We start from the raw sequence: 12,542 nt of genomic DNA on the forward strand, positions 1-12,542 counted from the left end.
TGCAACATCCCAAAAGCTCTGACATTTTTAACCAAACCACAAAGGGTTTAGGCACCTCATTCCTAAAGTATGGTTTTTCATTCCTTCATGATCCTTGGGTACCTGTAGCCACCCAGCACTCATGAAAGGAAGTGGGATTCTTTGAGTTTCATTCCACTTTTGGCTGGGACTGTCCTCCTTTCCCGTCAGCCTCTGGACCATCCTGGCCCCCAAGGAAAGAGACTGTTTCTCTGACTTCTTATCACCAGCATCAAAGTTTTCAAAAATTAAAGCAGCCAGCCAACATCGAGGGCTGAGTACAAGAGCCACAAATCCAAGGCAGCCTTGGTTAAGACTGAGTCAGAGGCAGGTGTTTGAGAAGCTCTTCAAGTCTTTCAGTTCCTTACACAACTAAACATGGAAAGCAAAGGATACAATTGGTAGCAGGACTCCTGGCAGCATAATAATCTAAGCCACTGAGCCTTGCAGGAAAACCAATATTAAAAGCATCACAGAACTCAGAGCTCATCAACATTCCCAGTGTTACAAAGTGAAATTAGTCAGCAAGTTGCAGCATCAGGGTGTATCAGCATCAGTCCAATCCAGGAGTTCCTTTGCAACCCAGAAGGGAATAAAGTTTCCCACAATCTAAACCCTGTGGCAACACCACAGGAGGGAAAGCCCTATTTGTTGACAAGTTCTGTGATGCAGATGCCAGGACAGCCTCAGGAATAGCTGAGAGAAGCAAGGACAGTAATACATATCTTGTTTGGACTGTGGGGAGGAAATGGCTTAGGCCACCAAACACTTGGGTATCATTAAACTACAGTATTCTGACTCATGGAGGGAGCTGCCTAAGAGCAAAATCTGACTGCAAGGCTGTAAAGTTCTTGTTTGCACACAGGAAATAAACCTTTGCTTGGAACATGGAGAAGTTTCAAATCACAGGTCATCACAATTTACCTGGAATCAATAAGGCTGTTCTGGGATCAACAGGTTTCTGTCACTGGCAAAAACTACATCAATTCCCAACCCTTACAGAAAAAAACCCTGCACCAGCTATTCAGGAGGCACCAGAATCAGCAGTTTTTAGTAATCGTTCTTATTCAGATAGATTCCCTCTGCAGAGAAACCTGACCAACTCGCCTGGCAGGAAATAGCAACATGGGGTTCTCTGCTTAACTGCACTTTGTCAAGGAAAAGAAAGCAACAGAAAAACCCAGAAGTCCTGAGGGTCACATTCTTCAACTCACATGACAGCATTTAATGTCTAGTGAAATGAAACCAGAGTTATATATGGACAGAGGCAGCTTGAGGCAGGAATGCAGCAGACAATAGCAGCTGCAGAAAACGCCTTCCCCCTACCTGCCCAAGTTTGGATCTCCCTATGAGGAAACACGATGCTGCACATATGGTCCCAGGGCACAGGCAAGTCTGGACCCGGCTCACCCCAGTGCCAAGTCAAGGGCAAAGGTTCTGATTCACTTGCATTTTGCTCTTGTGCACCCCGGGGTAAAAGGGAGCTTTGGGTGTGTGCCAGTAAAGCTTCAGGTCTTTTGTTTCCTGAAAATGGCTGAGGAGGGGAAAACCCTCAGCAGTTCTTGGGTCTCCTAACAGAGTAAACCTTAAACATGAGCAAGCAGGGGAGGTAAAAGGCAGTTCAGCAATTCAAAATTTATGTCACGGACTGCAAAATTCCTAACAGTGGAAGTAGCACACAACAGTTACTGCCATGGGTTACCACCCTGGGCCCATACTTGCCTCCTGTCTTTAGTGCACAGAATGTGATGCAGAGCAGCATGGAAAGGGAAGCATCACTGTAGCCCATTCCTTCCCTGCCTCTCCTAAGGCCCCTCCATCTGGGATCTGAGGGGCTCTAGCATAAGGCAACAAATTCCACCAAGAACTGGATATAGCAAAGAGAAAACTCTGCAACTAAACCTTTGCTACCTTGCTTGAGAGTATGTATTGATCAGGAGATGCTACTGGGGAAAGTAAAGCCCAGATAAGGCCTGCTCCTCCCCCAGTAAACCCATTTTTCCCAACAGCAAGGATGGGCACAGCAAGTGCCCTGGCAAGCTCCCTTTTCTGCAGTGTGAGCTCCCTGAAGACAATGTGATGAAAAGCTGTTGGTGGAACACCCACCCTGATTTGTTATAAGAACATAAAAACCTCCGTCTCCTGAACAGACCCCAGAAATGTTTTCCAACATGATATTTCTCAGGTTTCCCAGACTTTTATGCTAGAACCATTAAAGTGAGTGAACGAAGGATGATTTTAATTATACCTGGCTTTTAATTTTTGCAGGGAAGGAAAGTATGACCATTCCTATAATGCATCCATCCATACCTGGTGGGCATCTCCAGAGGGCACTATGTAGGCTTGGACAGGCTCCTGTACATATCTGGGGTTCTTCATCACCTGCCGCAGGTGCTTCAGCAGCTCTGTTGTAATTTTCGGACTCATCTTCCTACCTGCAACTAAAACAAAGCATGAAACTTCAGTGTTTCTCCAGCCATCTCAGGTCACCCACATGCACAGGCTGGAGGAAGCTGTTTCCACTGGAAACTTCCCTTGAGGACAACTGTGCCAACATCATCCCTCTCAGACCAGAATTTCACATGTCTTGTCCCTTCATTTCTCGAGAACGAGAAATCAGGTTAAGGCCAGAGAGTCAAAGTTGGCCTGTCCTGGAAAGGATCTTTCCCACCTGGTGAAGGATGGCATGCCCTGTGGTGATAATGCACTGGTCAGCCCCTTCTTGCATGTGGACAGCACTAGGAACAAAGCACCTGACATACCCTGTGACAGCCAGGAAAGGCCCTGGCATGGCAGCCAAGTACCCACAGATCAGAACTGCCCCACCCATCAAATGCACTGAGAGAAACCCTCAGTCTTTTCACTTTAGGGCCAGGGATGCTGTGGAGAGGAAGACATGCCCATCAGGAACTCAGAAATGGACCAATTATATTTGTAACTTTTAGAGGTTTTACTGTAGCCCAGAGTTTCATCATGAACTGCTGACTGAATGAACTCAGACAAAAGAAATCTGCTCCCAAGGACATTCAGAGGGATGTATTCACTGGCTACATTGACCTCAGGGCTGCATACTAGTTCACCTAGCACAAACCCAACTGTAACAGGAGGAACAGTCCATTGAGCTCTCACAAGTGACTGCCAGAGGACAACTAAGGATGCTTATGGGAATGTGAAGACCTTTGGCGAACGCTCTGCAGATCTCAGCTGGTGTCAGGCAGGGGTGGGGCACAGCCTGGATGGCACACAGCAGATCAGAGGGAAAACCAAGGGCACAGGCCAGCCTCCCTGGCTGTGTTTTTGCAATGGATGTGTCTTTGGCACTGCAGTGAACACCAGCCTCTCAATATGCTCCCCCAAACCCTCAGCAGCCAGTGCCCGCTGTGAGCGCCCGGCACAGTGACGCAACAGGCCATGCTGCTGTGCTGGCACAAGAGATGGCTGCAGGGAAGGCACAAGCTGCCTGCAGAGGATGACTGGCCAGAAAAACTAGGAAAATCAAGTAGCCTGAACCTCAGAGGTTCTCCACCTTTTTCTTCACTCATATCTCCAAAGTGTGCCCAAAGTAGGATAATTCCCTTCCTTGTTTTCTTCCCAGGCCTCTCACATTTTTAAGAACTCTTACAACTTTAATGCTGTCACTTTCCAGGGCAAGGTGGGTTATGTGCTGCTTGAAGGCCATGCTATGAAGTATTTTATTCTGACCAGTTAATTTCACAGCTCATTTCACAGCCATGTCTACAAACAGGTCATAGAGGGGAGAAGCAAACAGCATGCAAGTCTCAAACATTTTTTGCTTATCCAGGCACTTATTCTATTTACACCTCAGTAGCTACCAGGAGTCCCAGATGACATTAGACTCTTATGGCAAAACACAATAAGGCACAGTCCCTGCCCTGAGATGTTTGCCATCTGAACAGGAAGGCAAAAAAGCTGCCTCCCTTTCATAAGGTTTGATTTGACCAAGGTCACACAGTAGCGCTGTGACCAAATCACAACCTGAACCAAGATCTGGTGCATTCAGGTGTAAAGAAAACCCAAGACCACCATTCACATGTCTCATCACAGGAAGTTTAGAGCACACCAGACTTGTGTGAGACTGACTCTCCCCACAGAGTCAGGTACACAGGTAAACTGTTTTTTAAAACCCAGAACACAATAAGCAAATCAACCTCAAAAGGCACCATAGTAGCGTATCCTCAAACTGATATCTTATCCCTTTGCAGGGGATTACACCTCAGATTTGTTTCCAGCACAAATGTCATTGTTTTATACACTGTTTGCAAGCTACACTGAACTTTATAATACTATGATTGTTTCTGTTTGTCCTCCACGGTGAGCTGCTGTAATACTCTATAACATTGCTGCTGATTTATGTTCAGATACAGTGAAACACACAGGAGAGAGAACAACAACATAGTGACTAGCCAGCAGAAAAGAATCTCCTTCTACAAACTCATAAGGACACAGCTTCCTTTCTTGGCCTGTGCTTTGTCTCCAGGAGTCTAGATGTCTCATACAAATAGGCAAGGCATGACAAGGCTTTGCCTTTTAATAAAGCTCCTTGCTGACAAGCCATGGTTTTCTTAGCAAGATAAGATTCTCTCAAGGACAAAAAAAAAATCATTTTAAAAGTATTCTCACTGTTGAAAGATTTGCTTGTGATATTAAAGACACAACTAAGGTAGATTAGCAACAAAACCCAATTTAAGGAGTACTTCTGCTTTGGATAACCCCCACATTATAAGAAATGGCTTTCAAAAGATTCTTCACAAACTTTACAATAAAAATTGTCTTCAGTTTCCCGAGAAATAGAAGCCGTTTTCTCAGAAATAGTTGGTAGCCATTTACTGTGGTCACCCCTGTAAGTCTTAACAGGTGACTTTTCCTCCCTTGGCCATAATTACAAGCCTCTACAAAGTTAAAACAGCTTCTCTATCATTATTTCTATCATTATTCAATCAATCCAGATATTAAAATGAAACACAGCTGAAATCAAGGTAGTGGCTGTAGCAGTGCAAGAACCACCCCCATTTCCTGCCCTAACTTTTTCCAAGGTATCAGGCTCCCTTGTTACCTGTCTCTGCAGTTCCCCACGTCTGGATGCCACTTGTCTCTGCTCACACAAAATACCATCCAGCTCTTTGCTTGGCCTTCATAAGCTCCACCGTGCCTGAGAAAGCAAAGGGCAAAACTGAAGTGGCTAACAAACTTTGCCCGCCCATAAAACATTCTCATCCCCCAGCCAGAGCTGAACATGCATTAACACTGTGTTCTTGGTGGTAAGATTAGAGAGATGCACTGAGGGTGAACCATGAGGGAACAGGGAACGTCAAGGGTCAGGCATTTGCTTGTCAAGATTTATGATTAAATCTTGCAAGCGTGTGCTGGTTTATGCCAATTTGTTTTCTCAGTCACTCTATCAGGGGCCACTCCCCATACTACAGATGGGGAAATTAAGGCAGAGCAGGAGTAACATGCAAAGTACCACTGTAGCATGACAAGAGTCAGAGCTGAATCCCAAAATCTGCCACTGTCTAGACATGTATTATCTACACCTCACTCAGACTGCAGGAGGCAGCTCTCCAAGAGCCCAGACCAGATCCTGCCTGGACAGCATCTCCATCAGACACATGGGGCAAAGAGCAACCACGAGAATGCTGCCAGAGGAAGCAGACACGTCCTCCTGCCTCCCACATGCATGCACAGTGATGGGCTGCCGTGAGCCCCAGTGCTAGCAATGGCCAGGGCCACCAGGGCCTCTGTGTCAGGGTGTGTGCCACTGCCACACTGGGGAAGGGAGGCGAGGCCAGCAGCTCTGGCTGCAGCTGGGTCTGCCTGTGGCTGTTGTGTAGACCACCCGGAGTGTTTATGTCACATTTTCTTCAGATATGCTCGTCCTTGTGATAATTTCCTCTCTGCTTTCTCTTTTATGAACAGTCTTGTTAATAATAAGCACACTGGCTTGGATAGTCGGGAGCCAGCAGCACCACCTCAAAGCCAGGCCGCTCTGCACGCAGGGCAGCCATACACTGAGGCACAAACCCATTGCTTGTCCCCTCTCCACAGCACCTGCAGCACCTCTAACTCACCAAACAGAATGGCAGAATTGTTAGGGTAGAAAAGGACCTCTGGTCCAGTCCAACCCCCCTGCCAAGGCAGGGTCACCTGAAGCAGGTGACACAGGAACACACCCAGGTGGGTTTTGGATGTCTCCAGGGAAGGAAACACCAAAGCATCCTTGGGCAGCCTGTTCACTGCTCTGCTACCCTCAATGTAAAGAAGTTCTTCCTCATGTTGAGGTGGAGCTTCTTGTGTTTTGGTTTATGGCCATTGTTCCTCGTCCTGTCGCTGGGCACCACCTCTAAGGGCCTGGCACCATTCTCCTGCACCCACATTCAAACCATTTACATGCATTGATGAGATCCCCTCTCAGTCTTTTCTTCTGCAGACTGAACAGGCCCAGCTCCCACCGGATCTCCTCGTAAGGGAGATGTTCGTGCCCACCTGGGCTAAAAGCCACCCCCAGCCCTCCACAGGACTGACAGAGCCGCCTGGGCCTGGCCACCCCGGCCGGGCCCGGCTGTCAGTACCGGATCCCCTGCGGGGCCTGAGCGCCGGGACTGGGCCTGGAGACCCGCCGGGGACCGGCTACAGGGGAAAGCCATGGCCAGGCCGGGCGCCGGGCACAGGTCCCGCTCTCCGCCATCCACCCGGGGCACCCACCCGGGGCTGCCCCGCTCGCCGCGCCTCACCTGCCGCCGGCCCGCCCGCCGCCGCCACGTCAGCGCCCACGTGGGCCGCCAGGGCCGCCCCCAGCGCGTCACCGCCGATGTCACGGGGCGCGGGTGGGACCGGGATCAGCATCAGCATCAGCATCGGCCTCGGCGCCGTCGCGGCCACCGTCGCGCTGCCCGGCGTGGCCGCCCGGTTGAACGCTGCGGGGGCTCCCCGTCCTATCCCGTCCCGCTCTGTCCCCGCCGGTGCTGTCCGGACGGGGCGCGGGGCTCCGCGTCCCGGTGAGGGGAAGGCGCTGTGGAGCCCGGGGCACCGGAGTGCGCTGCAGCCGGCGGGGAGGGACCGGAGCGGAGCGAAGCGCCTGTCCCACACCCCGATCTGCGCTCGCCTCCGCGATCCGCTTCGCCCTTGAACTTCCAAAACCCAGCGTGGAGCAGCGATGGAGCCCCGCAGCGAGCGCGCCCGGCCCCGGGCCCCAGGCGGGCGGAGAAGGAGCCGGGGCAGGGCAGGAGGGGCTGGGGGCTCACACCGGCTCCCCCAGCACCACTCTGGTGGACAGGGTGAAATTCCATGCTGTGAAGGAACTCTGTGCTCTGTGGGTGGTGAGGCACTTGAACAGGTTGCCCAGAGAAGTTGCGGATGCTCCAGCCCTGGAAATGCTCAAGGCCAGGCTGGATGGGACTTTGAGCAACCTGGTCCAGTGCCCGTGGTTGACACTAGATGGTCTTTAAGGTCCCTTCCAACCTAAACTATTCAATGATTCTATGAAAATCTGGTCATTTGCCCTGCTTGCTTCCTAATGAAAATACCTTCCATCACCCTGCTCTGTGCTGGCAGTGTATCATAGCCTATAATTGAAACCTACTGACAGAAACGGAGGCTGTTACAGAAATGCAGATGTGAGAAGATCACCACCAAGAAAGATTACAGCAAAAGAAAAAACTCTGCTTTGTGACTATGTCCAGACAAGAGGGGTTAGCCTGCAGCAATGGGCTTTTGGATGTCTCCAATCCAGCCCTCTGCTAAAACAAGGCCAGCTTCAAAGCTAGACTGGTTATGTAGGAACTGTCCTTTTGGGTTTTGAGTATCTCCAAGGTTGCGTAGGGACTGTCCTTTTGGATTTTGAGTATCTCCAAGAAAGGAGAAGCACAGCCCCTCTGAGCAACTGGTGCTAGTGCTGACCACCTTGAAGCAAAAAGGTTTATTTCAGATACCCAAGCAGATTTCCCACATTGCAGCTTGCCCCTTGACCTTTTGCTGTGCACATCTGGAAAGGGTCTGGCTTCTTTTTCTCTCAGACTGTTCTCCAGGCTCAGCATTTCCAGCTCCCCTGCAGTCAGGCCTGGCCAGCAACTGTGGTGTGCTCCACACTGCAGATCCCTGGAATACAATGTAGGGTACAACACAGCACAGCAAAACTTGTAATCCGACAGAAGAGAATAAAAGGTCTGTTCTGCAACCAGCATCCCAGCATTGGGTAGGGTCATTGGCAGGGCTGGGATTGCAGACTGTCCCTGAGGAGGGACAAGAGAGAGGGGAGGGAGAGGCTGGTGACCAGGACTGTTATAACAGGAAAATTTCTTTCCTCATTAACCTCCTTGGGTGAAGCTAATTGCTGTTTCTCGATTATTCTCACCTTATCTTTCAGCCTTGCCCACAAGGGACTCCTGCAATCCTGGCAGTCTGGGCCAAAAAGGCCCATTTAGTTCATCACACATCAGTGTCCCCCTCGGGGTAAACTACAGCCGTGTTTTGCATTTGTGTTGCAGACCACATTATGCTCACCCTGCAGAATATTTGCTGAGAAGATTAATTTCTTGGAAACCAGCCAGAATCCAGCGATGTTCATACTAAAGCACGTGTCAGGACATTTTGAAAGCACTGCAACATTGGCACGATGATCACCATCATTTGCTGATGGTGAACTCTGCAGCTGAATCCAGTCAGGGTTGTGAAATAGTCCTTTCAGCCTCCTCTGACTCACAATAACAGTAATAATAATAATTTGGGGTTAGATTTTGAATTTGGCTGTGGTTCTTAATAGAGGGTTGTGGAAATCTGCACCTGCCAGAGCTGTGCACCAGCCCAGGGAAGGGAAAAGGATCAGTCCAAAACATTTCAAATGTTTGTCATGTGCCTTTCCAGCTCTCCAAGTGGGGATGCCTTCTCTCCTGTTCTGCAGCATTTTCAGTTTGTTTGAATTTAGGACAGAGGCTAAACATAAGGTAATCAGCCTGTGCCCGTGAAATTGTTTGTTTGATTATTTTTTTGCCAGCAAATCATTATTATATCACTTTGGGCTAGCTCATGGACCGTGGGAGCAGTGGCAATCAAATACAGGGAGGAAAGAAAATACTTCTTGTATGTGGGAGTGTGACTTGGGGAGCGTGCACAGTATGAAATAATCAAGCTGCTGGCAGATCCCAGTGTACCAGGGGGAGGACAGGGAAGGGAAAAGCTCAGCATTTTCACAGAACTTGCCCCAGTTGCTCCAGGTCTAGAGATGCCATTCTGCCTGTCTGCAGCCAGTCCAAGGAAAACAACTACAGTGTGAAAGCAGGTCTGTCCTCCCTCCTCCTACAGCCTCAGCAAGAGAGGAGAACAAACCGGGAGGATTGAATTTTATTAACTTTCTCTACTTTGGACCCAGCTCAGGGCAGAAATAACAAGCATCACTGTGGACAGACTATCAATGGGATATTGATGTCTCTATGTAATTTAAAATGAATTAAGCCACCACTCAAAAGCACCTTACTGCATTGTCTGGTAGCCAAAATGTGTCCCCATTCTGTCTTCCTCATCAAGTTCTTTATTTAATAAAGGTAAAAAAAGACTTCATTCCCATCTCCTAAAAATGTGCTAAAGGAAGCAGAAAACAGAAGGGAAAATATTGATGTCTGGAAGAGCTTCTAGGTTGTTACTGAGTGCCTGGTATTGCAGAGCCACATTGTTAAGGTTTCTGTACCCAGAGGTGACTTCTAACTGGTTCTGACTCATTGAGCGCTGAAATTTAGACTAATTTGCTTTCCTTCCTGATAGAATTAATAATGACAAACTGATGGGTATTCTGCATAGGAACCTCATTCCAGAAGAGTAATGATCTTGTAAGAAAAGATATTTTCACATCACAAAGCATTGTGCAGATATCTCCTGCCTGTGCTGCTGACAAGTCCTCTGCAGTGAACAGCCATGTCTCAGGTGGAGGTGTGACTGTGCCATGTGAGCTGCTGTCCTGCCTGTCTGCACGGACCTGGGCCTGAGCACTGCAAGCATCTCAGTACCACCTGAGCCAACAGGAGCATGTTTAGCCCATGGATGAGCCCTGAGGGAGTCTGGATTGCAGGGGGGTTGGTGCATGCCCAGGCTGAATGAGCCAGTGAATTGCTGCTACAGGCTTTGCCTGGATGAGCAGAGGAAGCAGCACTATTTATTTCATTTGAATAATACATGGCTAATAAGTTAAATAAGAGAAGGCAGAGTGAGCTTTCCGGTTAAGCCAAAAGGTTTGATGCTTGTTTCCTGGGCATTTTGAGTCTCTGGGAAGCTTTGAAGTGGTCCTAATGAACTTGCCAATGTAGATAATGTAAAATCTTTAATAATTAATTTATCAGGCAGAGCTGTCTATGATATATGTTATTAAATGTTCAAAGAGATGAAAATGTCCTTTCTAAGTGGTTGTTTGACCTCAAATAAAATGGTGAAAATTCTGATGCAACAAATTTTATGGGAGCACTTCAATCTACCTTGCTTTGGATTAAATTTTCCTAATTGGGCTATCTTTTATGTCCTTAAAATGCTGCTTTTGCATCAGATAACAAAAGAGAGGGGTGAGGGAGAAAGACCTGAGAGAAGCAACCCAAATTCCCAGAGACCAACGTCACCAAATAACAGCCATTAACTCTTGTAATCTTGATCTGTATCAAGTGATCAAGGCCAGGAAATAAGCCATAAAAGAACTTGCTTTATCTTATCAACCCTCCTATACCCATTATACCTTTATTGTGGTTGTAACTTTCATTTCCTCCACCTTCTTCTTTTGGGACACCTGTGAAATGTAGACTCCTGCTTTGCAATCTAATCACCAAAAATGCCCCCTGCCCATCTCGAGCATCCCACAGCCTTTTGATGGCAGATGGTGTTTGGCACCTTGGTGAGATTGTGGGGTCAGAAGTGACCCAGCAACCAGTCTGTGACCAGGATATATTTTTTTTTCCCCTTCAAAGTAATGCAGATTGTTGTGGGAGAGAGCAATGGAAACTGGGGATCTGTGGCAGGGGGCTGAGCATCTGCACAGCTCTCACCAAGGACAGGGGATGCCAGTGGTGCCTGCCAGTGGCTTGGGACATCTCCTGGCCACAGGACAGATGAAAGGGTGCTCTCAGCCCAGCTCCCCTGACACAGAGGCTGGTGCCACCAGCACCACTGGGCTCTTTGCCATGGCCCCACAGTGCCACAGCCTCAGCACTGTTTCCAAGCTGGGAAACATAGCAGGAGACACACAGGGGGTTGGAAGTGAAGTGTGGGATCACCTCCTCCCTGCCAACACAGATCCAAAACACATTTTTACAAGGTTGCACACATGACTGAGCAGTCCCTCCCATCGATGTGCATGCTGGGATTGACTGGACAATATCCCACCCTCTTATGTTTGCGTTTCCAGGGACTGTCCTGCAAACTGTCACGTGAAAGTTTTACTCACAACAGCCCAAGTGAGCATCTCAGTGCTGGCTGGGCAGGGTCACATTCTCCCAGCCCAGGGCCACACCTTTATCCTTGTGGGGGACAGCAAGTCCAGTTTTCTCCTTATTTCTACCTAGAAAATTACCTAACAACAATTAATGCCAGTGTTTTGGTAGTATATAACAGCAGTGCTGTAATGTGCCAAGACAAGGAAGGGCCTGAGAACAGCAAAAAATTGTTTGTATTTTTAGCTCTCAGCTCTGAGTTAAATGAAGGCTTCAAACATGTGGCATGAGTCCTCTTGGATCATGTTTAAATAAATTTTGTATGTTTGGAAACAGTGAAACTAGAAACTGCAACAACAAATGTTGTGTTTGGGGGAAAAGATAGCAGGGAGAGAAGAAACAAGCCTATCTGGAGATCTTATCTTCGTTTTCCTTGGGAGGACAATTTATCTGGCCAGCACTGGAAGTTGATCATGGTTGGGTGGTTCCCAGCAGCCACATTTGGAAAGGAAAGGGAGGCAGCAGTAGGCCAGGTAGATATCTGAGTACTTCCACGTCTGCTCCTTTAAGTGAAATACCAGATGTTCAGGCTCTGCCTGCAAACCTTTGACGACTCGGATGAAAACGAAATGTTTGCTGCATTCTCTGCCTGGCTCCATTTCAACACCACACAGTGCACACACATCCCCTGTCACCTGCACTTGCCTCTTTGCAAATGGACCAGATTTGAGCCTTGTGGCTATTTCCAGGACTCCTTAGTTTTCCCTTGTCCATTCTAGCAGGAAAAGAGATGCGAAAAGCTAGATCTAATGTATGCAAGAGAGACCACAGTGGTCACTGGTGAGCACTGGCGTTAAATGCTTTAGGAGACCATTTGTTCAGCCTGCATAAAACTCCATTCTGCCAAGAAAGTATATCCTGATGAATTGCATATATTTATGAATATATTCCATGTCTAAATTTTAAAATCATGCTCATTGCACAACAGAGACTTTATCCAGTTCCTGTGATGCCATTCTTCCTCAAAGTCTTCACTAGCACAAACATTAACAGGGTGCAGCGACCTGCCCATGTTTTGGCCTGACACCTGGGAAATATTTTTAT

General features: G+C 48.2%; 1 protein-coding gene across 1 annotated transcript in view; it reads right to left on the bottom strand.

Annotated features, from left to right (window-relative positions):
- Positions 1-6,815, bottom strand: part of XPNPEP1 (X-prolyl aminopeptidase 1) — a 30,880-nt gene extending 24,065 nt beyond the window's left edge. Inside the window, exons 1-3 of the mRNA XM_030951552.1 lie at positions 6,771-6,815; positions 5,093-5,188; positions 2,329-2,459 (exon numbers count right to left, since the gene is read on the bottom strand). Coding sequence (XP_030807412.1) covers positions 2,329-2,445 — 117 coding nt within the window. The 5' untranslated portion in view covers positions 2,446-2,459; positions 5,093-5,188; positions 6,771-6,815. The remainder of the gene's footprint in view (positions 1-2,328; positions 2,460-5,092; positions 5,189-6,770) is intronic.
- Positions 6,816-12,542: the final 5,727 nt, after the last annotated feature.

This window comes from Camarhynchus parvulus, chromosome 6, assembly GCF_901933205.1.
Source record: "Camarhynchus parvulus chromosome 6, STF_HiC, whole genome shotgun sequence".
Classification (NCBI taxonomy): Eukaryota; Metazoa; Chordata; class Aves; order Passeriformes; family Thraupidae; genus Camarhynchus; species Camarhynchus parvulus.